At 56.7% G+C, this 17,774-nt stretch overlaps 1 protein-coding gene across 1 annotated transcript; it reads right to left on the minus strand.

Annotated features, from left to right (window-relative positions):
• Window positions 1-4,782: 4,782 nt before the first annotated feature.
• On the minus strand, window positions 4,783-17,246 carry SAMD10 (sterile alpha motif domain containing 10). The gene is given in 6 exon segments (XM_015647462.3): window positions 4,783-6,487; window positions 6,775-6,915; window positions 8,285-8,453; window positions 11,826-12,019; window positions 14,212-14,318; window positions 14,320-17,246. Coding segments are annotated over 6 exon segments (714 nt in total). The 5' UTR covers window positions 14,358-17,246; the 3' UTR covers window positions 4,783-6,422.
• Between the last annotated feature and the right edge of the window lie 528 nt (window positions 17,247-17,774).

The following is a 17,774-nucleotide window of genomic DNA, read 5'->3' on the forward strand; positions in this document are numbered from 1 at the left end:
GTGCGGCAGCATCCGGGCCAGCCCAGCCTCCTCCCGCACGCTGCTCCACAGCCTGGGCCGCTGATTGGAAACCGGAGCCTGCCATCACTCCAACAGCCAGGAATTATGCTGATGGATTTTTTTATTATTTTTCCCCCTCCCTGTTCTTGAATGCACTCAGCAAATATAACCAAAAGGGGGAAAAAAAAAAAGAAGAGCGAGAGAAAATCCAAACAGATTCAATTTTAGATATGGCAACAAAGCAAAATGGTTGCAGTGCAAAGCGGGAAGGCTAAGGGGGGAAAAGCTCCTGCCTCACAGAGGAGCTGGAGCTGTAAAGCTCCCAGCAGCCCTGAGGCTGCTGTTTATGATTTGCAGGGTTGTAGTGACATGGGGCCATGTCCCATGGGGATCCATCCCAAGCCAGGGGCACCAACAACCCCACGGAGGGCAGTGGGAGATGGAGGATGCAGGACAGGACTGGTGATGAAGTTATGTGGATTCATCAAATCCTTCTTAGTTTTAGAAAATGCCTCCTCTGATGGGAAGTGAAGAGGCTCATTTTCTGTTGGGGAGTGTGAAGGATTTTCCTGGAGGTCCCAGTAACAGCCTGTGCAAATGTGCTGCCTGGGAATGTTGTGTCAAAACCAAACCCCAAACTTGCCCTTCCAAAAAAGGCCCAAGTGAAATGCTGTGGACGTTCAACTTGGTTTTGCAGCAAAGCTACTGGTGCATCCAGTCTGGGGAACAGCTCTGATCAACCCAAATGATACTTGCTTTGGATCAATTATTTATCTCAGACCTGCTGCCTTCCCTGGGCTGCCCAACTCCCACCACTTGTTGCCTTCCCTCTGCTGGCTTCCAGCCTGTGCATGTTGCCTCCCCCTTGCTCCAGCCTTGCCAGGTGGTCCCATGTGCCACCAACCCCAGTGCAAACAGCCAGGTACCTGCTCTGACTCTGCCCAGGTGCTGCCAGCGCCTGGCACTGCTGCAAACCTGGCACCAGCCTGGTGAAAGCAGCAGCTGTAGCTGCATCTGCATCTACCTCTCTGCATCTTTGTCCCAGTGAAAGCACCACAGCCATACCTACACTCACTTCTGTCCATCTTTCCTGTCTCTGTGTCATGTCCACTGTCCCTGGGAGTGTTTCTGGCTCTGGGGAGGCAGAGCATTCAGAGGGCATCCAGCAGCTGAGAATGAGGACCAAAAATGAAGGAAGTAATATAGGGGAACAAAATGAAATGAAGCAATTATCCCTGCTCTGATACTTTCTAATTAAGGAAAGTGTCACCCTTATTAAGAGGCCATTAATTCATTGTCACAAGTCACCACCAGAGTGCAAGTACCAAAAACGTGCCTGGGCCATGGGGAGTGGAGCAGCTTCCCCTCCTCCTTGCACCACGGGCTCCAGCCCCAGCAAGAGCTGCTGCTTGAGGCCACAGGGCTACTCATGGATTTCTGCAGGAAATGCCCTGTCCCCACACCCTGGGCTGTGCTTTGGTGTGCTCTGTCACAGCACTCAGCCTATCCCAAACTGAGCCCATCCACCTCCACCTGCATCCCTGTGACTGCACGCTCTGCCCTGTGGGCTCCAAATGGATTTGTGCAAAGCTTGTGGTGAATTCTCAGCAGAGATCAACTCTTGGCTTCTCGGGGGAACCAAGCTGCCAAGGAGCTGCCCAAATATCTCCAGCCCTGTGGTCAAGGCCAGCATTTCCCCCTGTATCACCTCCCATTAACAGCCATCTCTGTGTTGGCAGCCTCTCATTACGTATTCTGCATGGAGGGCCCCACATCAGCTTAATTAACAAGGTAAGAAAAACGGGACCTTTGAGGAAATCTTAATTATATTATCCATCTCACCCTGAGTGGCACCTGATCCATCCCAACACTGTTTTCAAGTTCATTAGCAATAAATCAAGATTGATTAGTCCTGGATGTGCAGCAAGAACACACCGGAGCAGAAGACTTCTGCTGCCATCGCTGTGAGACTTCGTGTGTGTTCCCAGGCCCTGTCTTGTCCTCCAGCACCAAGTGGGATGGTGACCAGGGCTACAGGATGAGGCAGAGGGAGACCTGCCAGAGCTGGGATGTGGCTGTTGGAGCATCCCAGGAGAGGCTGTTTCACTGTGCCCCTGCCACACCCTGGAACCTCACTCTTCCCTGGGATGCTCTGACTTGGAGCAGCACCCAGGCACCCCTTCCAGGCTGCTGCACCCATCCAGGGATGAGGCAGCCACAGCTATTCTGGGCAACCTGTGCCAGTGCCTCACCACTCTCACTGGGAAGAATTTCTTCCTAATATCCAACCTAACCCTGTCTTCTGCCAGTTTAAAACCATTCCCCCTTGTGTTGTCACTTCATGCACTTGTTCAAAGTCACTCAGCTCCTTTAGGTACTGAAAGTGGCTCTAAGATCTCACCAGAACCTTCTCTTTTCCAGTTTTACCAACCCCCGATTCCTCAGCCTGTCTTCATGGCAGTGGTGCTCCAGCCCTTGGAGCATCTCTGGATTTGAGCTCTGGACTCACTCCAGCAGCTCCACAACCTTCTGATGTTGGGATCCCCAGAGCTTGAGGCAGCACTGCAGGTGGGGTCCCTCCTGAGCAGAGCAGAGGGGGACAAACCCCCCTCCCTGCTGCCTTGGTGCTGGGAAGGCAGCCCGGGGCAGGGCTGCTGGTTCCTGGGCTGCCAGCACACCTTGCTCATATCAAGCTTCCCATCCAATGACTTGGGGTGGTTTGTAATCCTCCCTGTGCACCTGATGGGATGACAGGGTCCTAATTAGACCGAGTGTGCAATCCACTGGGGACAGGCATTCCAATTGAAGCTGGCTCCAACTCAGCAGAGCCAGTGGCAGGCGCTGCCAGCCCTGTGCCCAGCACGCCGTGTCCTCCCACCCCAGGGACAGCACAGGCTGCCTTCAGCACCCATGTGAGTTTCAGGGTTGGAGGAATGGGGAGCATTCCCTGCATCACAACCACAATCAGTAGTGCTTCAGAGCTGGAGGTGTTTACATCATCAAGCTAGGCTCAGTAATTACTCAGCCAAATTTGCATGTATTTTCTATGGGCATCTCTGCTGGCTTTTTTATTTTCTGCTTGAAAACCTTGCTGGAATCTGCAAACTGCCTCTGCCACTGGGAAGGGGCTGCTGGATTGTTCCTTTCTAAGAAGATGCTGAACGTAACTCCTGATGCCAGTGACACATTGGCACTCTTATTCAAAAAATTTCCACCAAATAAAGTGGCAAAAATTTTTTTTAGAGACAGGAGTTGTGTGGCCATTGCCTGCCCCTGTGCCCTGGTGCTGCTGCCTGCATCCTTCTGTCTGCTGCAGGGAACTGGCTGATTCTTATTGGTGTTTTCTTTTTACTTTAATTGTTGTCTGGTTTTAATATTGCATGAATTGATTCATCTGCGTTTCATTGTCGGCACTGTTTGTTTTGGGGCAGTGCCTGGAATATCACTGGCAGATAAGTGCTGGACAAGTAGAAGGTATTTTTCTTGCTCGGCAAAAGATGAGGAGTGACCAAGCTGTGCCTCAGCTCGAGAGGATCCCAAGCAGCCTCCGGTTCCAAGGGTCTTGGTGCAATACTCACCACCTCAAGTTCTCACCCGTGAGGACTGTCCTTCCTTGGACCCACCATGCAGATGCATTTTGCTGTATGCCCAGAGCTACCAAAGTCAAAACAGTGTCAGGGCTGCTCCAGATGCATCCCTGCTGCCTTGGGCACAGTCCTGCATGCCCCTGGGACAAGCCATGGGCATTAGGTGGCACCAGACACTGCCAGAGCAGTACTTCAGAGTCCTTCAGAGCCAGCCTGGAGAGATGCTCTGCTCTCACCATCACTGTCCTCATCAGGACAAACACATAGAGCAGGGGACTAGGGGCAGGACAGTATCCTCCTGCCAGCCCTGGGAATACCTTTTTCACCCTTCTCCTCCACTTTATCCTGTTCTGGTGGGTCTCAGAAAGATGGGGCCATGGCTGGGGCTCTGCCTGAATGCAGTTAGTTGTGTTTCCGCTTTCTTCTGTGCCTCCTTTCTTCCACAGTGAGGAGCTGGAGGGAGCCAGAGCATCCTCAGGAGCACAGCAAGGGGCAGCTGGGCTTTGGGGCAGCATCTGGGGGGGAACCCTTCCTTTTCCAGAGGGTCTGGGATCCCCAGCACTGCTCTGTGCACCCCAGCTGCACGACAAGATAAATCTCCACCAACTTACTGCATGAGCCCAGCTGGAGCCTGGAGAAGACATTTCTCCCTGTGTAACTCCCAGGCTCTGGAGAGAAGCTCAGTATCTCCCTCTAACGATGTGCAGACACCTGCAGCCGTGATCTGTGGTTTGGGTTTCTGGTCCCCTGTGCCACCCCACAGCTCCCTGTGCCTCCCCACCAGGACAGAAACAAACCTCGCTGTGGGAAAGATGGGATTTTTCCTGGCTTCTTTTTCCTTTTCTTAAAACTCAATAAATTCTCCCAGCTTCCTGCTCTGTTGCTTGTGAGTGAGGTGAGGTGAGAAGAGTAAATTTTGTTGCATATTTGAAAAGGTCAGTATGGAAACAGAGGAAATTCTAATTCCTGTGTCCTGGGGTACTGGGGGCTACACACAGCACAGCCCTGGAGCTGCTTCCCTGCAGACCAAGCTGAGGGTCACAGACCCCTGACCCACAGGCAGAGAGGGAAGATCTTCAGCATAGCATGGAGGGATTTAAGGCTGTAGACATCTCCTGAGCATATCCAGGAAGGACTGGAGGGACCAAACTCACAGGGCAGGCTCAGGTGTGGGAAGAGTCAGAAGACCAGTGAGTTAAAATAACAGTCTATAATTTATTATCAGCAGAGCAGTGATGCCTTAAGTTTTAGCTTTCATATTTTCCAGATTCTATACAGCATTGGTATATAACTCTGAACTTCATATAAAGTGGTAGCAAGTTCTCTTCACAGTGTAGTTAGACAAAACAATCCTTTTCCAGCCCAGGAACCAAGGACACCATTGCAGCTTCAGGCCCAAAAAAGATGAATATCAGCGAATTGAGAAGAGCAATCTGGGAGGATGTAACTTCATAACCTGAAGCTGTGATTGGAAATGGACCAAAACTTATAAAAGTGTGAAACTCATGACTGGTCATCCATCTTGGGTGGAGCCACGGCTGGGCTCTTGTACTGCCCAAGGTGTATCTTTGAAGGCCTTTTAAAATAAATACCTACTTTTTTCCTTTAACACTGTCTAGCCTCTGTTCTAGGTAGCCTCTCAAGGCATCAGAAGCAGGCAGGAGGGTGCCTGGCTGGGGGCACTGTGACCTGCCTCCACATCCCAATGCCCCAGGGGTTTTTTGGACCCCCATGACCCACAGCCCTTCCCTCATCACTTGAGGTGGAATGTGGGGAGGTGGCAGCCTCCACCCCGGCCAAAAATCCCAATTTACACATAGATTTTCCTTATCTGCTCACAAGGGCAGTCTGTAGCTCTGTATGGAAGAGTTTGGGAGGTGGAGATGTAACAGCAAGCACTTTCACTGAGGAGTGATGGTGAAGGTCATCAGGAAGGTGTCTGGCTTTGGTGGCACCATTGCCAGCTCTTGGGCAGGAGGTCAGGACAAGAACCTGCCAATGCCTGGATGAGCAGAGCTCTGCAGAGCTGGTGGGAGCACGGAGCAGAGCAGGACCAGGCATGGGGGCTGGGGAGGACCTGGCACCCAGTAATCCCCCAGCCCCACCCTGGGCAGCACCCATCACCACCCAGCAGCACCCCTGCCTGCTCCCCCCAGCCTCTGCACGGGCTCCCCCGTCTGCCTGTGGATGAAGGATGAGCTCCTGGCACAGCTTCCTCCAGGACATGGCACCTTCTCAGTGCATCCACTCTGCTTTTACTCCCAGATTTTCCAGCTCTGATGACTCAGCTCCCTTTTTAACTCACCAAGTGGAGCTGGGTGCTGGAGTCCTGGCCCTGCTTTGAATTTTTTGGCTGGTTGTATCATCTTAGTTGCTACTGATAACGTCACCTCCCTGGACGCTGGAAGACAGCCCAGTCTGATGAGGAAACCAAAGCTCCCTAAATAATCTCTGAGGCATGGACACGAGTTGCCGGGTGCTGGGATGTTGCCCAAGTGCATAATGCTTCAGTGTCCTGCACATGGCTCCGAGCTGTCCCTGGAATCACTGCATTCCCTTTCTCCACAGTGCTGAGCCCTGCCTTTTGTCATCTCCTTTTTTCCATCTCTTTCCCTGTGAACCATCAGGCTCAGGTGGGTGGAAGTTCTTCATCTGTCCCAGCAGCTGGTTTGCTGATTTTCCTCCAGCAAAGAGCCATGTCTGCTGGAAGAAACGTTCCATCCCTGCACAGGAATGTGTTCTTTTAAAATTCCTTTAAAAGAAAGAGAAGGAAGAAGTGGGAGAGGAGCCCTGGAGTGTCTGGGAAGCTGTCTCTTCTTATTCCAAGCGTGTGGCTCAGGTCTCGTATCGGCGGTGCACAGCCCGTCCCAGTGGAGCTCGGTTCACAGTGTTGGTGCAATCTGCCAAACAGACGGATCAGCTAGGAGACATTTCCAAAAGAAGCTGGAACAAGGTGGGAGAGGAAGGAATAAACAGCCTGCAGGGCAGCACATCACACCTCACCCACTGCTAGCCCCGGAGAACGTCTTCCCTTCCGTGCAAAAGGCCACTGACGGATTTTGGGCTGCGCGTGGCAGCCTGGCTCTGTGCATCACAACTCACCCCTGCGCTCCCTAAACGGCCCCACAGCCCATCCCTGTGTGCCCCAGCCCAGCCCCAGAGCCTCCCCCTGCCCCCTTGGCCCTACCTTGGCTGAGCAGCTGCAGGTTCCGGACCTCCTCTCGCACCTGGAGCTGCAGGACCTGCTGCAGGACCTCCTGGCGCTGCGTCTCCAGCGCGATCCCCATGCGCTGCAGCTTCTCCCCATTCAGCCGCAGCAGCGCCCGGCCTGCAAACACGGAACCGCTCGCTGCCCAACCAGCCCCGTGGAGCGGGAGGGTGACTCCAGGAAAGGGCAACACAAAGGGGAGCCCATCAGCAGGGAGGAATGAGGAGGGAGTGCTCTCTCAGTGCCTGGAGCAGTGTGTGGAGTGGCAGGGTGAGGAGGAATGACTGGCAGAGGATAGGGATAAGGGATATTGGGAAGAAACTAATCCCTGTGAGGGTGGTGAGGCCCTGGCACAGGTATCCAGAGAAGCTGTGGCTGCCCCATCCCTGGAAGTGCTCAAGACCATGCTGGACAAGGCTTAGAGAAACCCGGTCTAGGAGAAGATGTCCCTGGCCCTGTCCCTGGCAAGGGGGTAGAACAAGATGGGCTGTAAGGTCCCTTCCAACCCAAGCCATTCTGGTTCGTGACCTCCCTTTCAGAGAGCGCCGGGTGGCAGCTCATGTCCCCAGCCTCTGACAGGTACCGGCACCACAATCATGTAACCCATCCCCGCAGGCAGCAGCTTTCCATTTCTCCGCTCCACCTCCCACATGAGGAGATGTTTTCTGAGCGCAGGGGCCCCACGCGGGCCGGTCGTCCCGGGGGAATGGGGGTGCCCATCACAACGCATTAGCGCTCCGGTCCCCACCGAGCCACTTCCCTCCATCTGGGGCTATTAGAGGAGGGATTTTAAACCAGCTTTTGTCCTTGCTTCCCAGCATACACTCACTAATGCTGCCTTTGTTGCCAGAGCGAGGGATGGCTGAGCTCTTGCATTAGGATTTTGCATCCCCCCCAGGCAGCTCCTGCCCTCACTTCCCTGCCACTTTCCCCTGGCCCTGGCTGAGCTCAGTCTGGCCTTGCAAATATTGAAGTTGGACCGGAATGATGCTCTTGCACAGAGGTCAAAGCCACTGTCCCCAGGGAGCAAAGGGGATGGAGCAGATCCTAGAGGTGAGTCTCCTTGAAAGACTTGACTGGAAGTTGGATTTAGACCTGGACAAAGATCTTTGAAACTTGGACTCCAACTGGGCAGTGATTTTTTTCTCTTCTGCAAAATTTCTCAGTATTTAAAAACTTTAAAAATATTATTATTATATTCATCTAGGTGATGAGAAGACTCTAGGTGGTGAGAAGACTCTTCCCTGTCTTAGAAACCAATGTAATAATTTCTAAGAACCTCCAGCCTGTCCTGGAGCTCACTCTGGCGGCAGATACCTCCTGCCCACCTAGGTCAGTGTTGCCATGTCCCCTGCTCTCACCCTGGCTGCATGTCGTGGGTAGAGGGGACAAAAATGGGGGCCATGCCCATCTTCTGAACCACCAATGTGCAAACAGCCTTTCCCAGGAGCACGTGCTAGTGGCAAATAGTCCAGAGGGCACGCTGTACCTGTGATGGCGTGGTGGGAGAACGCCTCGACGTAGATGAGATAGTTGTGTGGGCAGTGCTTCTTCAGCCATTTGCACACATCCTGCTGTGTCCACAGCACCACTGGTTTGACCAGGCTGCCCAGCGTGGGGCTGGTGTGGTAGATGCCATAGTGGTCACAGCCACGGACCTGAGGGGAGGGAGAGGGGACAGCGTTAGTGGGATTCAACCCTGCGAGAGGAAAATGGAAATCAGTCAGTGGGGATGGGGGGGAAGCTGGTTGGCTGCATAGGATTGGGGTGATGCTGGCAGACTTTGGCTCTACACCCTTGGTGTCCCTGGGCTCACCCTGAAACCAGAGGAACCAGTAAGGGAGGCAGGGAGAGTGGGGATGAGAGATTGAGCTGGTTGTTCTGCTACATATAGACCCAACACTTTAAACTTCCCAGCCCTAATGCTGCAGTCAAGAGACCCAGCTTCCTTCCCCTACACATCTCTCAGCCCAGCAGAGCATTGTAGAGGCTCAGGAAATGTCTTGGAGGGGTCCTCAGGGTCCCCACCTCAGCAGGCAGAGATGGGCATTTGCTGGAAGCTCCCACTGGGGATGAAGCCAGTGAGATCCTGGAGGACGGTGGCAACTGGTACAAAGCCATCCCCACCAGATGGTGGTACTGGTGCAAATTCATCCCCAGCAGAAGCCCCCAGGAAAGCAGCCAGCAGCCAGCTGGTGCCCTGGAGTAGGAAGGACTCTCCCTTTCTCTCCCTCTCAACCCCCTTCTATCTTGAGCTGACTGGTCCTGCAGCCTTGCAGGTGTTTAAGGCCACCTCTGAATTCTACAGCCTGTTCTTGGGGTGCTGTTATGCTCAGAGACACCCAGGATAAAGCAGGGTCACAGTCCCCAGCACCCAGTATGCCCTTCCACCTTCTGCTGAGCTATGCCATGCACAGTTATGCCCACAGGGTTACTGGGACTTACCTGACAGCATCCCTCCATCCCACCTTCCCTCCCTCCAGCTGTCTGCTGCAGTGGCCAGTCTCACTCTGAGCCACCCAGTCTCAGCCTGAGACACTTGGCAGCTCCATTTTCTCTCCCCCATCACAGCTACACTGGCCTTGCAAGGTTGTTGCAGCCTGGACTTATCTCATACAGGGCAGATCACACATCTTGAGCTGTGTGACTGCACCGGGGAGCAAACCTGCTTCTCCTAGGGAATCCTCCAGGTTGGCTGGGAAATGGGGCTGGAGGATGCAGGAATCTCCCTTTCCCTGCTTTTAGCACCCAGGAGAGATTGGTGAGCTCTCCACTGTTGCTGATGCTGAGATTTAGTCCTTGAGCAGCACCAGCAAACAACACTGCTCCAAAGCATCCACTTGTGCTCAAGCTGCTGGGACTGTCCCAGGCTGGATCACAGGCAAATTGGGGTGGGAAAGGCACCCCTGCTTCCCACAACACGGTGGGACTACACTGCCAGGGCTCACCCATGCCCTGGACACGGCAGGGTCAGAGCAGAAATAGCAGCTGATGCTCAACACACCGGCACGGGAAAGGTCTACAGCGTGTGGCCCGCGGTGTGCCAACATCGACCTCTGCGTGTGAACGCTGGCTAATTAAGCATGTCTAATAGAGGAGCAGGGATAATTAGTGTAAGAGGGACTCCAGACATCCCGCAGTTACTGAAACTAATGACACATTCCTGAGAGATGCTGCAGAGGAGGCAGTGGAGGGCAGCTGGCCTGGGTGTGCTCCCTGCCCCGTGCCAGGCATTGCCACAGAGCCTGGTGGGGCTGCTGCCTGTGCCCAGGGGAGCGTTTGAGCTTGGAAAGGAACTGCTCCTCAAGCAGAGCTCCTTGGGAACATTCAAACAAGAGGGAAGAAGGCGAAGTTGGGAGGCTGTACATTAATAAGTAAGGAGTCCATCTCCAAAGCAGATGGAAAATCCAATAGACAGTGCATAGGATGCAGTTTCCAAACCAAACCCTCACCTTTGGGGGAGACCCCTGCAGCTGCTTGGCTCCACCAGACACATTCCGGGAGTCGCCCGCCTGCGGGAGCGGCCCCAGCCCACGCCGGCTGCGCGGCTCCTTCACACTTGGCTGAGCGCGCCCGAGAGTGTGCCGTGGGGAGCAGGAGGAGGAGGAGGAGGCGATTTGCTCTGGATTCACTAACGAGTGATGATGAGAAGCGGAGGGGCTGGGGGGAATAACAACCAGCTTCCCGGGAGCTTCCCGCGAGCTTCCCACAGCTATTATCCAACTAACCCTCCGAGGCACCGGGGAAGAGGTGACAAACAACTGGCAATTTCCCTGGGCACGCACACGGCTGCACGCACATCGCTCATCAGACACAGCCCTGCACCGGGAATCATCCCAGCATCCCTAAACCCTGCTCTGCCTGCTCGGTGTGCATCCCCCGCTGCCCATGGAGGGTCCCCAAGTGAGCCCCTGCGCTCCCCAGAGGGGCAGGGGAGGTGTAAGGGATCATGGGCTTGTTTTCCAGCCGGCTGAGCTGCGCTGTCTCTCTGATAAACTCTCAGCCGTGAATATCGAGCGCCGGTGTGGAGGAGAGCAGGCAGGAAGGCTGGGAGGCTGCTCTGGCAGGAAGGCAGGAGGTGGCTGGGGGAACCAGGGGGTGGGAGCCATCCCTGGGCACTGCAAGGACCAACTTGCATCACCTCCCTTTGCTCTGGCATTTTTCTTTGCTTACAGCAAATTGAGAACCTTTCACTAAATCTTTCTGGGCAGCACATAGAGGTGGAGGAGGGAGAACCATGATAAGCCACAGCTGGCAGGTGGAGAGCAGCTGGTGTGTCCCCATGCAGGAGCCACGGGGAGGTGATGGGACAGTGCCACCAGCACATCGGACATTGTCTCCCCTGGAGCTGCTGCTCCTGAGAGCATCACAGCCATGCCCACCCCTGTGCAGTCCCTGCTCCCTTCTGAAGCCAGACCCTGTGATACAAAATCATCTCCGTGTTGGCAGCTGGAAGCCAGGCAGTTGGATTTTTCCCCCGTTTTCTTTCCAGCATTCACTGTCGGGATGTGCCACCTCCGAATCCAACTCCCAGAGTGTGAAGGAGGGGCTGGAACCACCTGCAGGGATGATATTCCTTCCTGTGTCTGTGCAGCAGTGAATGGATAGAAACCTTTGGCTCACAGCCTCCATAGTAGAATAAAGCTTCAAATTTTAGGAGGACAATGGTCCAAACCTGGCTAAGAGACACACACAAGTGCTCAGTGATTTTAAGGCATTATAAGGAATTTGGTCCTGGCATACTTGATGCAAAATGGTATTAAGTCCCAGCTCCAGGTGGGAGGGCAGAGAGGGGAGATGGCACAGAGAGCTCACCCCAGCACAGCCCGAGGCCCAATGAAAAGACATTATGATGTTTATATATGTTACTATAACTAAACACCCAATAATCGTGAGGACTTTCAGCAAAACAAGATCTGAAGGCCTGATCCTGCAGGGAAAGAGGAGTTGCTCCTGCGGGGTGCCCACGGTCTGGCAGACACAAGGAGCTGAGTTCCCCTTGGCATGCCCGGGGTGGGGTGTGGGGGTACCTGCGAGCCCTCGGTGCCCGGCTGCCGCAGGAGTTTGACGGTGCGGCCGCCGTCGGGGCGCTGGCTGCGGCCGTCGTGCCAGGTGAGGCTGCTGCCCGGGTTGCGCTGCAGGCGGTAGCTGAGGTTTTCGGCCGACACCGTGTGCTCCAGGAGGCTGCGGCAGAAGCTGAAGTGAGCAGAGGCGGCAGCGGCGGCTGCAGAGGGAAGGGGGGTGAGAGACGGCCATGGTGCCCATCCACCCCGTGCCTGGGCACCCAGAAGTGCCTTTTCTACCCCACAGGACCAGCTGAACTCAGGCTGTGGGCCCCTCTCTCCAAAAACTCCCTGTTTCTGCCTTCCTTTCCCGTTGGCAAGAAGAAAATCCACGAGCCTAGGAACCGCCAGCTGGCGCTGGGATCCAGCAGGCACCCGACAAGATGTTTGCCCACACAAACCCCTCACGAGCGACGTTTGTTTTGACACCCGCCAGCCGAGCAGACGCGGGACCCGCAGCTGATCCCCAACACGTGGTGAGAACCTCCTGCTTGTCACTGCCACTCTGCTGGGACAGGAACCGGCAGGAGGCCCAGGGAAGCTGCTTCCCATGGCCCAGGCTGACAGCAAACTGCCACCACTGAGGGAAGGGGAGCAGAGAAACCTTCCCTGGGCAGCCTGGTGAAGAAGGGAATGCAGGCTGATCTCCCAGAACAGACCATGGGTGCCTGGGGACAGTTACTGCGCACTCCAGTGATGGCTGAACCCACACCAGCCCTTCCATAATGGCCACAATGAGACATTTACGCACAACTAGTGCTTCTTGTCCCTTATTCATAGAATCATAGGATATCCTGAGGTGGAAGGGACCCGCAGAAGTCATTGAAATCCAATTCCTTGTGTGTTAACAAGCTGGGAGTGCAGGGGTTGCAACGAGGTTGCAAAGCTTTCCTTTGAGGGGGCTGAAGGGACCCAGCTGCCATGGGAGGAGGGTGAGTGGGTATTAGGGGCTCACGCTCTGTCTGCTCCGGATAAAAGCCAGACAGCTTGACATAAGCAGCTCTGATCCGCAGAAGCAAAGACCGGAGCATCCCCCAGCTCACCTGCTCCCACCACGGGGAGCCAGGCGAGTTATGAACCACCTCCAACAGCAGAACAGCACCCAAATGAGACCCACTTCCAGGACAAACCACCCTGGGAAAGCAAGAGGGCTGGAAAAATCCTGGTGCAGCTCATTTTCCTGATTAGTGGGTTTTAAGAGGGGATAGGTTTCAAAGAGACCACTCAAGTACACCTTTATACAATAGGAGAACAACTGGCCCAAAAAAAGGACAAAATAGAGCAGAAAAGGGTTGTCCAAGGATACCCAGAGCACATCACACAGTGCTGTTTCTTAAACACACCCAGCAGGAAACATTCCCATGGGGAAACTGAGGTAGGGGACCTGTCTGATGGCTGGGGAAGTGATCTGGGAGAAAGTGAGGTGGAGGGAGATCCATGGATTGGCTCAGTGGGGAGCAGAGTCAGGACTGGTAGGGGTGGTCTCTGCACCTGTCCTGGGAGATGGGGATGTCTCTGATCCAGCAGTCTCAGACACCCTGAGCCCATCGTGTGAGGACCGGAGCAGGCTGTGCTCCCTCCAGCCAAGGATGTCTGAGATGTCACTGTCCCATCCCCGGCACCTCGAGCACTGTAGCTGTGCTGGGATACCTCTGAGCTGGAAACCGCCCATCCCACTGGGTGCTGTGGCAGATGTAAACCTGGCAGGTCTGGAGTTTTGTCCTTCAGCTGTGCCAGGGCTTCCCCAGGACTTGCTACAGGGGGTAGAGGGAAGAGGGCTCTGGCCATCAGTAGGACCCATATCCATGAGGTGCTGTGGAGCATCTGCTTCCTGCAGCAATCACTGCTGGAGGCAACACCGGGAGTGGGAGCAGATGGGGAAGAGGGGTGAAGGGAAGAAAAGCAGATCTGTGAGCAGAGCCTGCCCCCTTGGAGCAGGCAGTGGCTCCCTGCAGCCCCGAGCTCCAGCAGCTCGTCCACAGCCTCAGTTTCCCCAGCCCAGCCCTTGGGTCCCAACTTTCCAATCACCTGGCAGCGCTCGACATGGGATGGTAGGGAGGATGCTGAGGGGGGTATGTGGGAGCATTTTGGAGCAAGGAAAGGATGGGAGCAGAGGAGCCCCGTGTCAGGACAGCCCTGGGCAGGGACATGGGAGTGACATCCAACAGGGGCTCTCCTTTCAGTGCCCTGCACACGGAGTAGCCACAGCATCCCCAGGAGCAACCAGCCACCCTCCATCACCTCCACCCCTCTCTGCTAAGCCCGTGCCCTCCGGCCAGGAATGCAGGAGCAGTATCTCCCCCCAGTCCCGCTGGCCCCACAGCCCCCCGGCCATGCCCTGAAGACCCCTCACCTGGCTCGGGTGGTCCCTGCGAGCTGCGGATGGTGGAGACGCAGCAGAGGGATGGCCGGCCCTGCTGCATCTCGGCGGGAGGAGGGATGCGCGTGAGCGCTCGGCACCGCTGTCACGAGTGCGGCTCCATCCCTGCCTCCCCTCATACCTCGTCCACACCTGACTGATTCCCCCGAACGCCTCCCTCCCACTGCCTCTGAGCACCGGCTGCACGCTCATCCCAGCTCCGGGCGGCCCCGAGCCGGTCTCACATGGAGAGGGGGGTGAATTACACCCCCTCCCCGCTGCCCCGTGGGCGTTTGATCCGGAGAGATGCTCGGTGCTTTCCTCTCGTGCTCCCGCCTAATCCCGCGGCAGGGCCAGCTGGCAGCGGCAGGGCCAGGGAGCCCAGCGGGGGCTGCTGCAGGGGACACCGCACCCACCGGGCATCCGAGTGCCCCGGGGACAAGCGGAGCCGTGGCACGAGTGTGGCAGCACCGGGGTCACCGGGGCCTTAGGGCGCTCGGGTGCAGGAGGAAAAGCGGAGAAGGAGCGTGGTGATGAACAGCCTTAGCAGGAAGGGGCCGCAGGGCTCAGTGTGGGCTGCTCCTGCTCCCGCTCCCGGCCAAAGCTCTCGTGGTGGTGTTGGGGTCCGGGCAGAAGTGGGGTTCCCACGGAGCAGAGATTGTGCTGAATCCTGAAACGGGAATGCAGGGACCACCAGGCTGGCTGAGCCCGAGCTGGAGTGGGGAAGGGAGAGCTCAGCTCAGGTCCCCAAACAGCCACCGTGACCCCACTATTCCACTGCCAGCTGGTCTACGGTCCCCCGTCTGCCTGCCCTCTGTGAGTGTCACCCCACTGCCTGCTTGCCACCGGGGAATCGCTGCCGGCTTGTTTCCATGGCTCTTTGATCCATTTTGGGCATCTCTCCAGCCACGCAGGAGGGAGAGGCCAGGTCCGGGTCACCGCAGGGAGGGCAGCAGCGGTGGGACAGGGTCTGCAGCAGTGGCAGGGACACTCCCTCCCCTCAGCAGGCACAAGGCTGCTCCCGCTCCCGTTCCTTCTCCAGACACTTTTATGGCTGGTGAAACGTGAGCACTGGAGAGGCTCAGAGCAACAGCAGCTGCTGCTGGGGAGAGGGACGGGAAACCTCCCGGGGCTGGGCACCTCGGGGCAGGATGTGGCAGCATTCCCCGGCCAAAGCATTTCCATGTGGGTGTCGAGCTGGCTCCGGCTGATCACTACCAACAAACCGGCTGCCAGGGGACTTTCCGCGGATGCTTCCTGCTCGCAGGTGACCAGGATCTGCCCGGGGGACACGGTGGAAGGCAGCCAAGCTGCAGGAGGAGCAGGCAGGGGCACAGCAAGGGGAGCCAAATGCCTGGACAGGCAAAGACTGCCTGACTCCTGCTCTGTCCTCTGCCACCACTTCTCAGCATGGCCTCAGGAACATCGCTGTGTCTTTGATGCCATCGTATGAGTGGCTGTCCCACAGACCTGCCCTCCAGATGGGGCCATGTCTGCCGGCAGCTGCAGTGGGGGCAGTCGGGCTTCCCGGGGTCAGACAAGCTTCCCGGGATTAATGGGAAAAGCTTGAAACAAGCTTTCACAAGGAATGAAATCGCTTTGTTGGTTTGCCTGGGTACCCGTGTGTGATGACCCTTGGGGGTGGGTCACCAGGGTTGTCACACCACGTTTGGGAGGAAGACATTTAGCACCAAATACAACGAGGGGTTTGCTTATAATTGGAGGTAGATTTACGGAGCTGGTCAACTCTCTTGTGTTCCTGCAGGCAGGTGAAGATGGGACCAGAAATCTCTGAGTACTCCCAGCGAATTTGCTCAGTTCAGGGAGCAGTTTTGTGAAGAACTCATCCTTGCTGTTAGTGGTGTCTGCATGAGCCACGAGCTCAGCTGGCACTGCCATTGCCCTGGTCCCCTCTGTCCCTTCCATGTGGCTTCACCCTGGTGTGGGGCAGAGCTGTTGCTTGTGCTGGTGGAGCCCCCAGGGATGATCATCCCAGTGATGCTCTCTGAGATCCCCCAACACATCCCTTCTTTGAAGCTCTGCCTACAGGATGGACCAGATCCTGCCCTGAGCTATTCCCTAAGGTCTGAGGAAGATGGAACCAGACTCAAAGAGGACTGACACCCCCTCCAGCCTCTTCAGATTCCCCTGGAGTGCGCTTGGCTCAGGCCCTGGGTGCAATGAGTGTCACTCCAGCGCTTCCCTCTGAATTCTCCACTTGCGGAGAAGAGATGGGAGCCCCGCACAGGGATGGAGCTCAGGCTGCTGGTGGCTGCCCACTGCTGGTGCCTCCTGAGGACGGAGGAGGAAGGGAACAAAAGGCAGATGTCCTTTCCGTCCTCCCTGTGCAGCGCGATGGGTGCCGTGAGCACACGCTGAGGGAGTGGGCACTGTGTTTGGGGGGAATGTGCATGCCTTTGGGATATCTGTGATCCTGAGACTCCCATGGGTACTGCCAGGAGGTCCCTGAGCACCCCAGGACTTCTGCAGGGTTGGACAGTGTGAGAGTGTGGGGTGAGGGCAGTGAACAGGACTCCAGGTGGCTCTGGGCAGGTCCTCCTGGCAGGAGGCAGGTGTGGGAGCCCACAGGCACGGACACCCCTGCCTTCAGTGAGCCCCCTTCCACCTTGACATGCTCTTCCCAGGGGTCCTGTCCTGCTCCAGCACCCGAGGCCTGCCTACCCTGTCCTCACACCTGCCTCCCTTTGCTCTAGCCAAATTTTCCAGCCCATTTCATTGGTACACCACAATACCAAGGGTAGGGCACGGGCACAGACTCCCCAGAATGGGGGAGTAAAGGGGAATGTGGAGGGACTGACGCCCGGGATGGAGAGGACAGAACTGGGGAGCGAGGGCAGGCAGAACCCTAGAATGGAGGGGACAGCACCGGGGGAGGGATGGAGAACAGACCCCCAGCATGGAGGGGGCAGCTCCAGGGGATGGAGGACGGACAGAACCCCAGGATGGAGGGGACAGCATCGAGGAGAGATGGAGGGCAGCCCCTCGAATGGAGCGGATCCCCAGGTCCGCGGCTGGGGGAAGCGCGTCCCGCCCCTGAGCACCTGAGCCCCCCCGCCCGCGCCCGGTACCTTCCATGTCCTTGGGCCGGCCGCAGCTCATCCTCCGGCAGCGGCGCCGCGCTCGGGCGGGGACGGAGCCCCGCGCCCCCCGCGCCGCCGCCGGCACCGGGCGCTCCCGCCCGCCCCGCCCCGGTGTCCGCGCCGGGGGCGGCGCCGCCATCCGCCACCCCCGGGGGCTCCGCCCGCCGCCGGCCCCGCGCTGCCGCCCGCGCCCAGCATCCCCGAGCATCCCCCGATCCCTGCCGGGGCTGCGGGCATCACCCCCCGGTCCCTGCCCGGGGCATCATCCCCGCTCTCTGTCTCCAGCTGCGGGAACAGGTCTTTGGGGACACCAGGGTGCAGTGGGCACCATGGACGGGTTTTTGGGCATGTTTGCAGTGGGCACAGAGCGGAAAACACCTGGGTGTTCCCAAAATTTGCTCCCCAAATGTCTCTCCTCCCCACGACCTCCAGCTCCCTGGATGGGTGACAGGGAGC

The sequence above is a fragment of the Parus major genome, chromosome 20 (assembly GCF_001522545.3).
Source record: "Parus major isolate Abel chromosome 20, Parus_major1.1, whole genome shotgun sequence".
Classification (NCBI taxonomy): Eukaryota; Metazoa; Chordata; class Aves; order Passeriformes; family Paridae; genus Parus; species Parus major.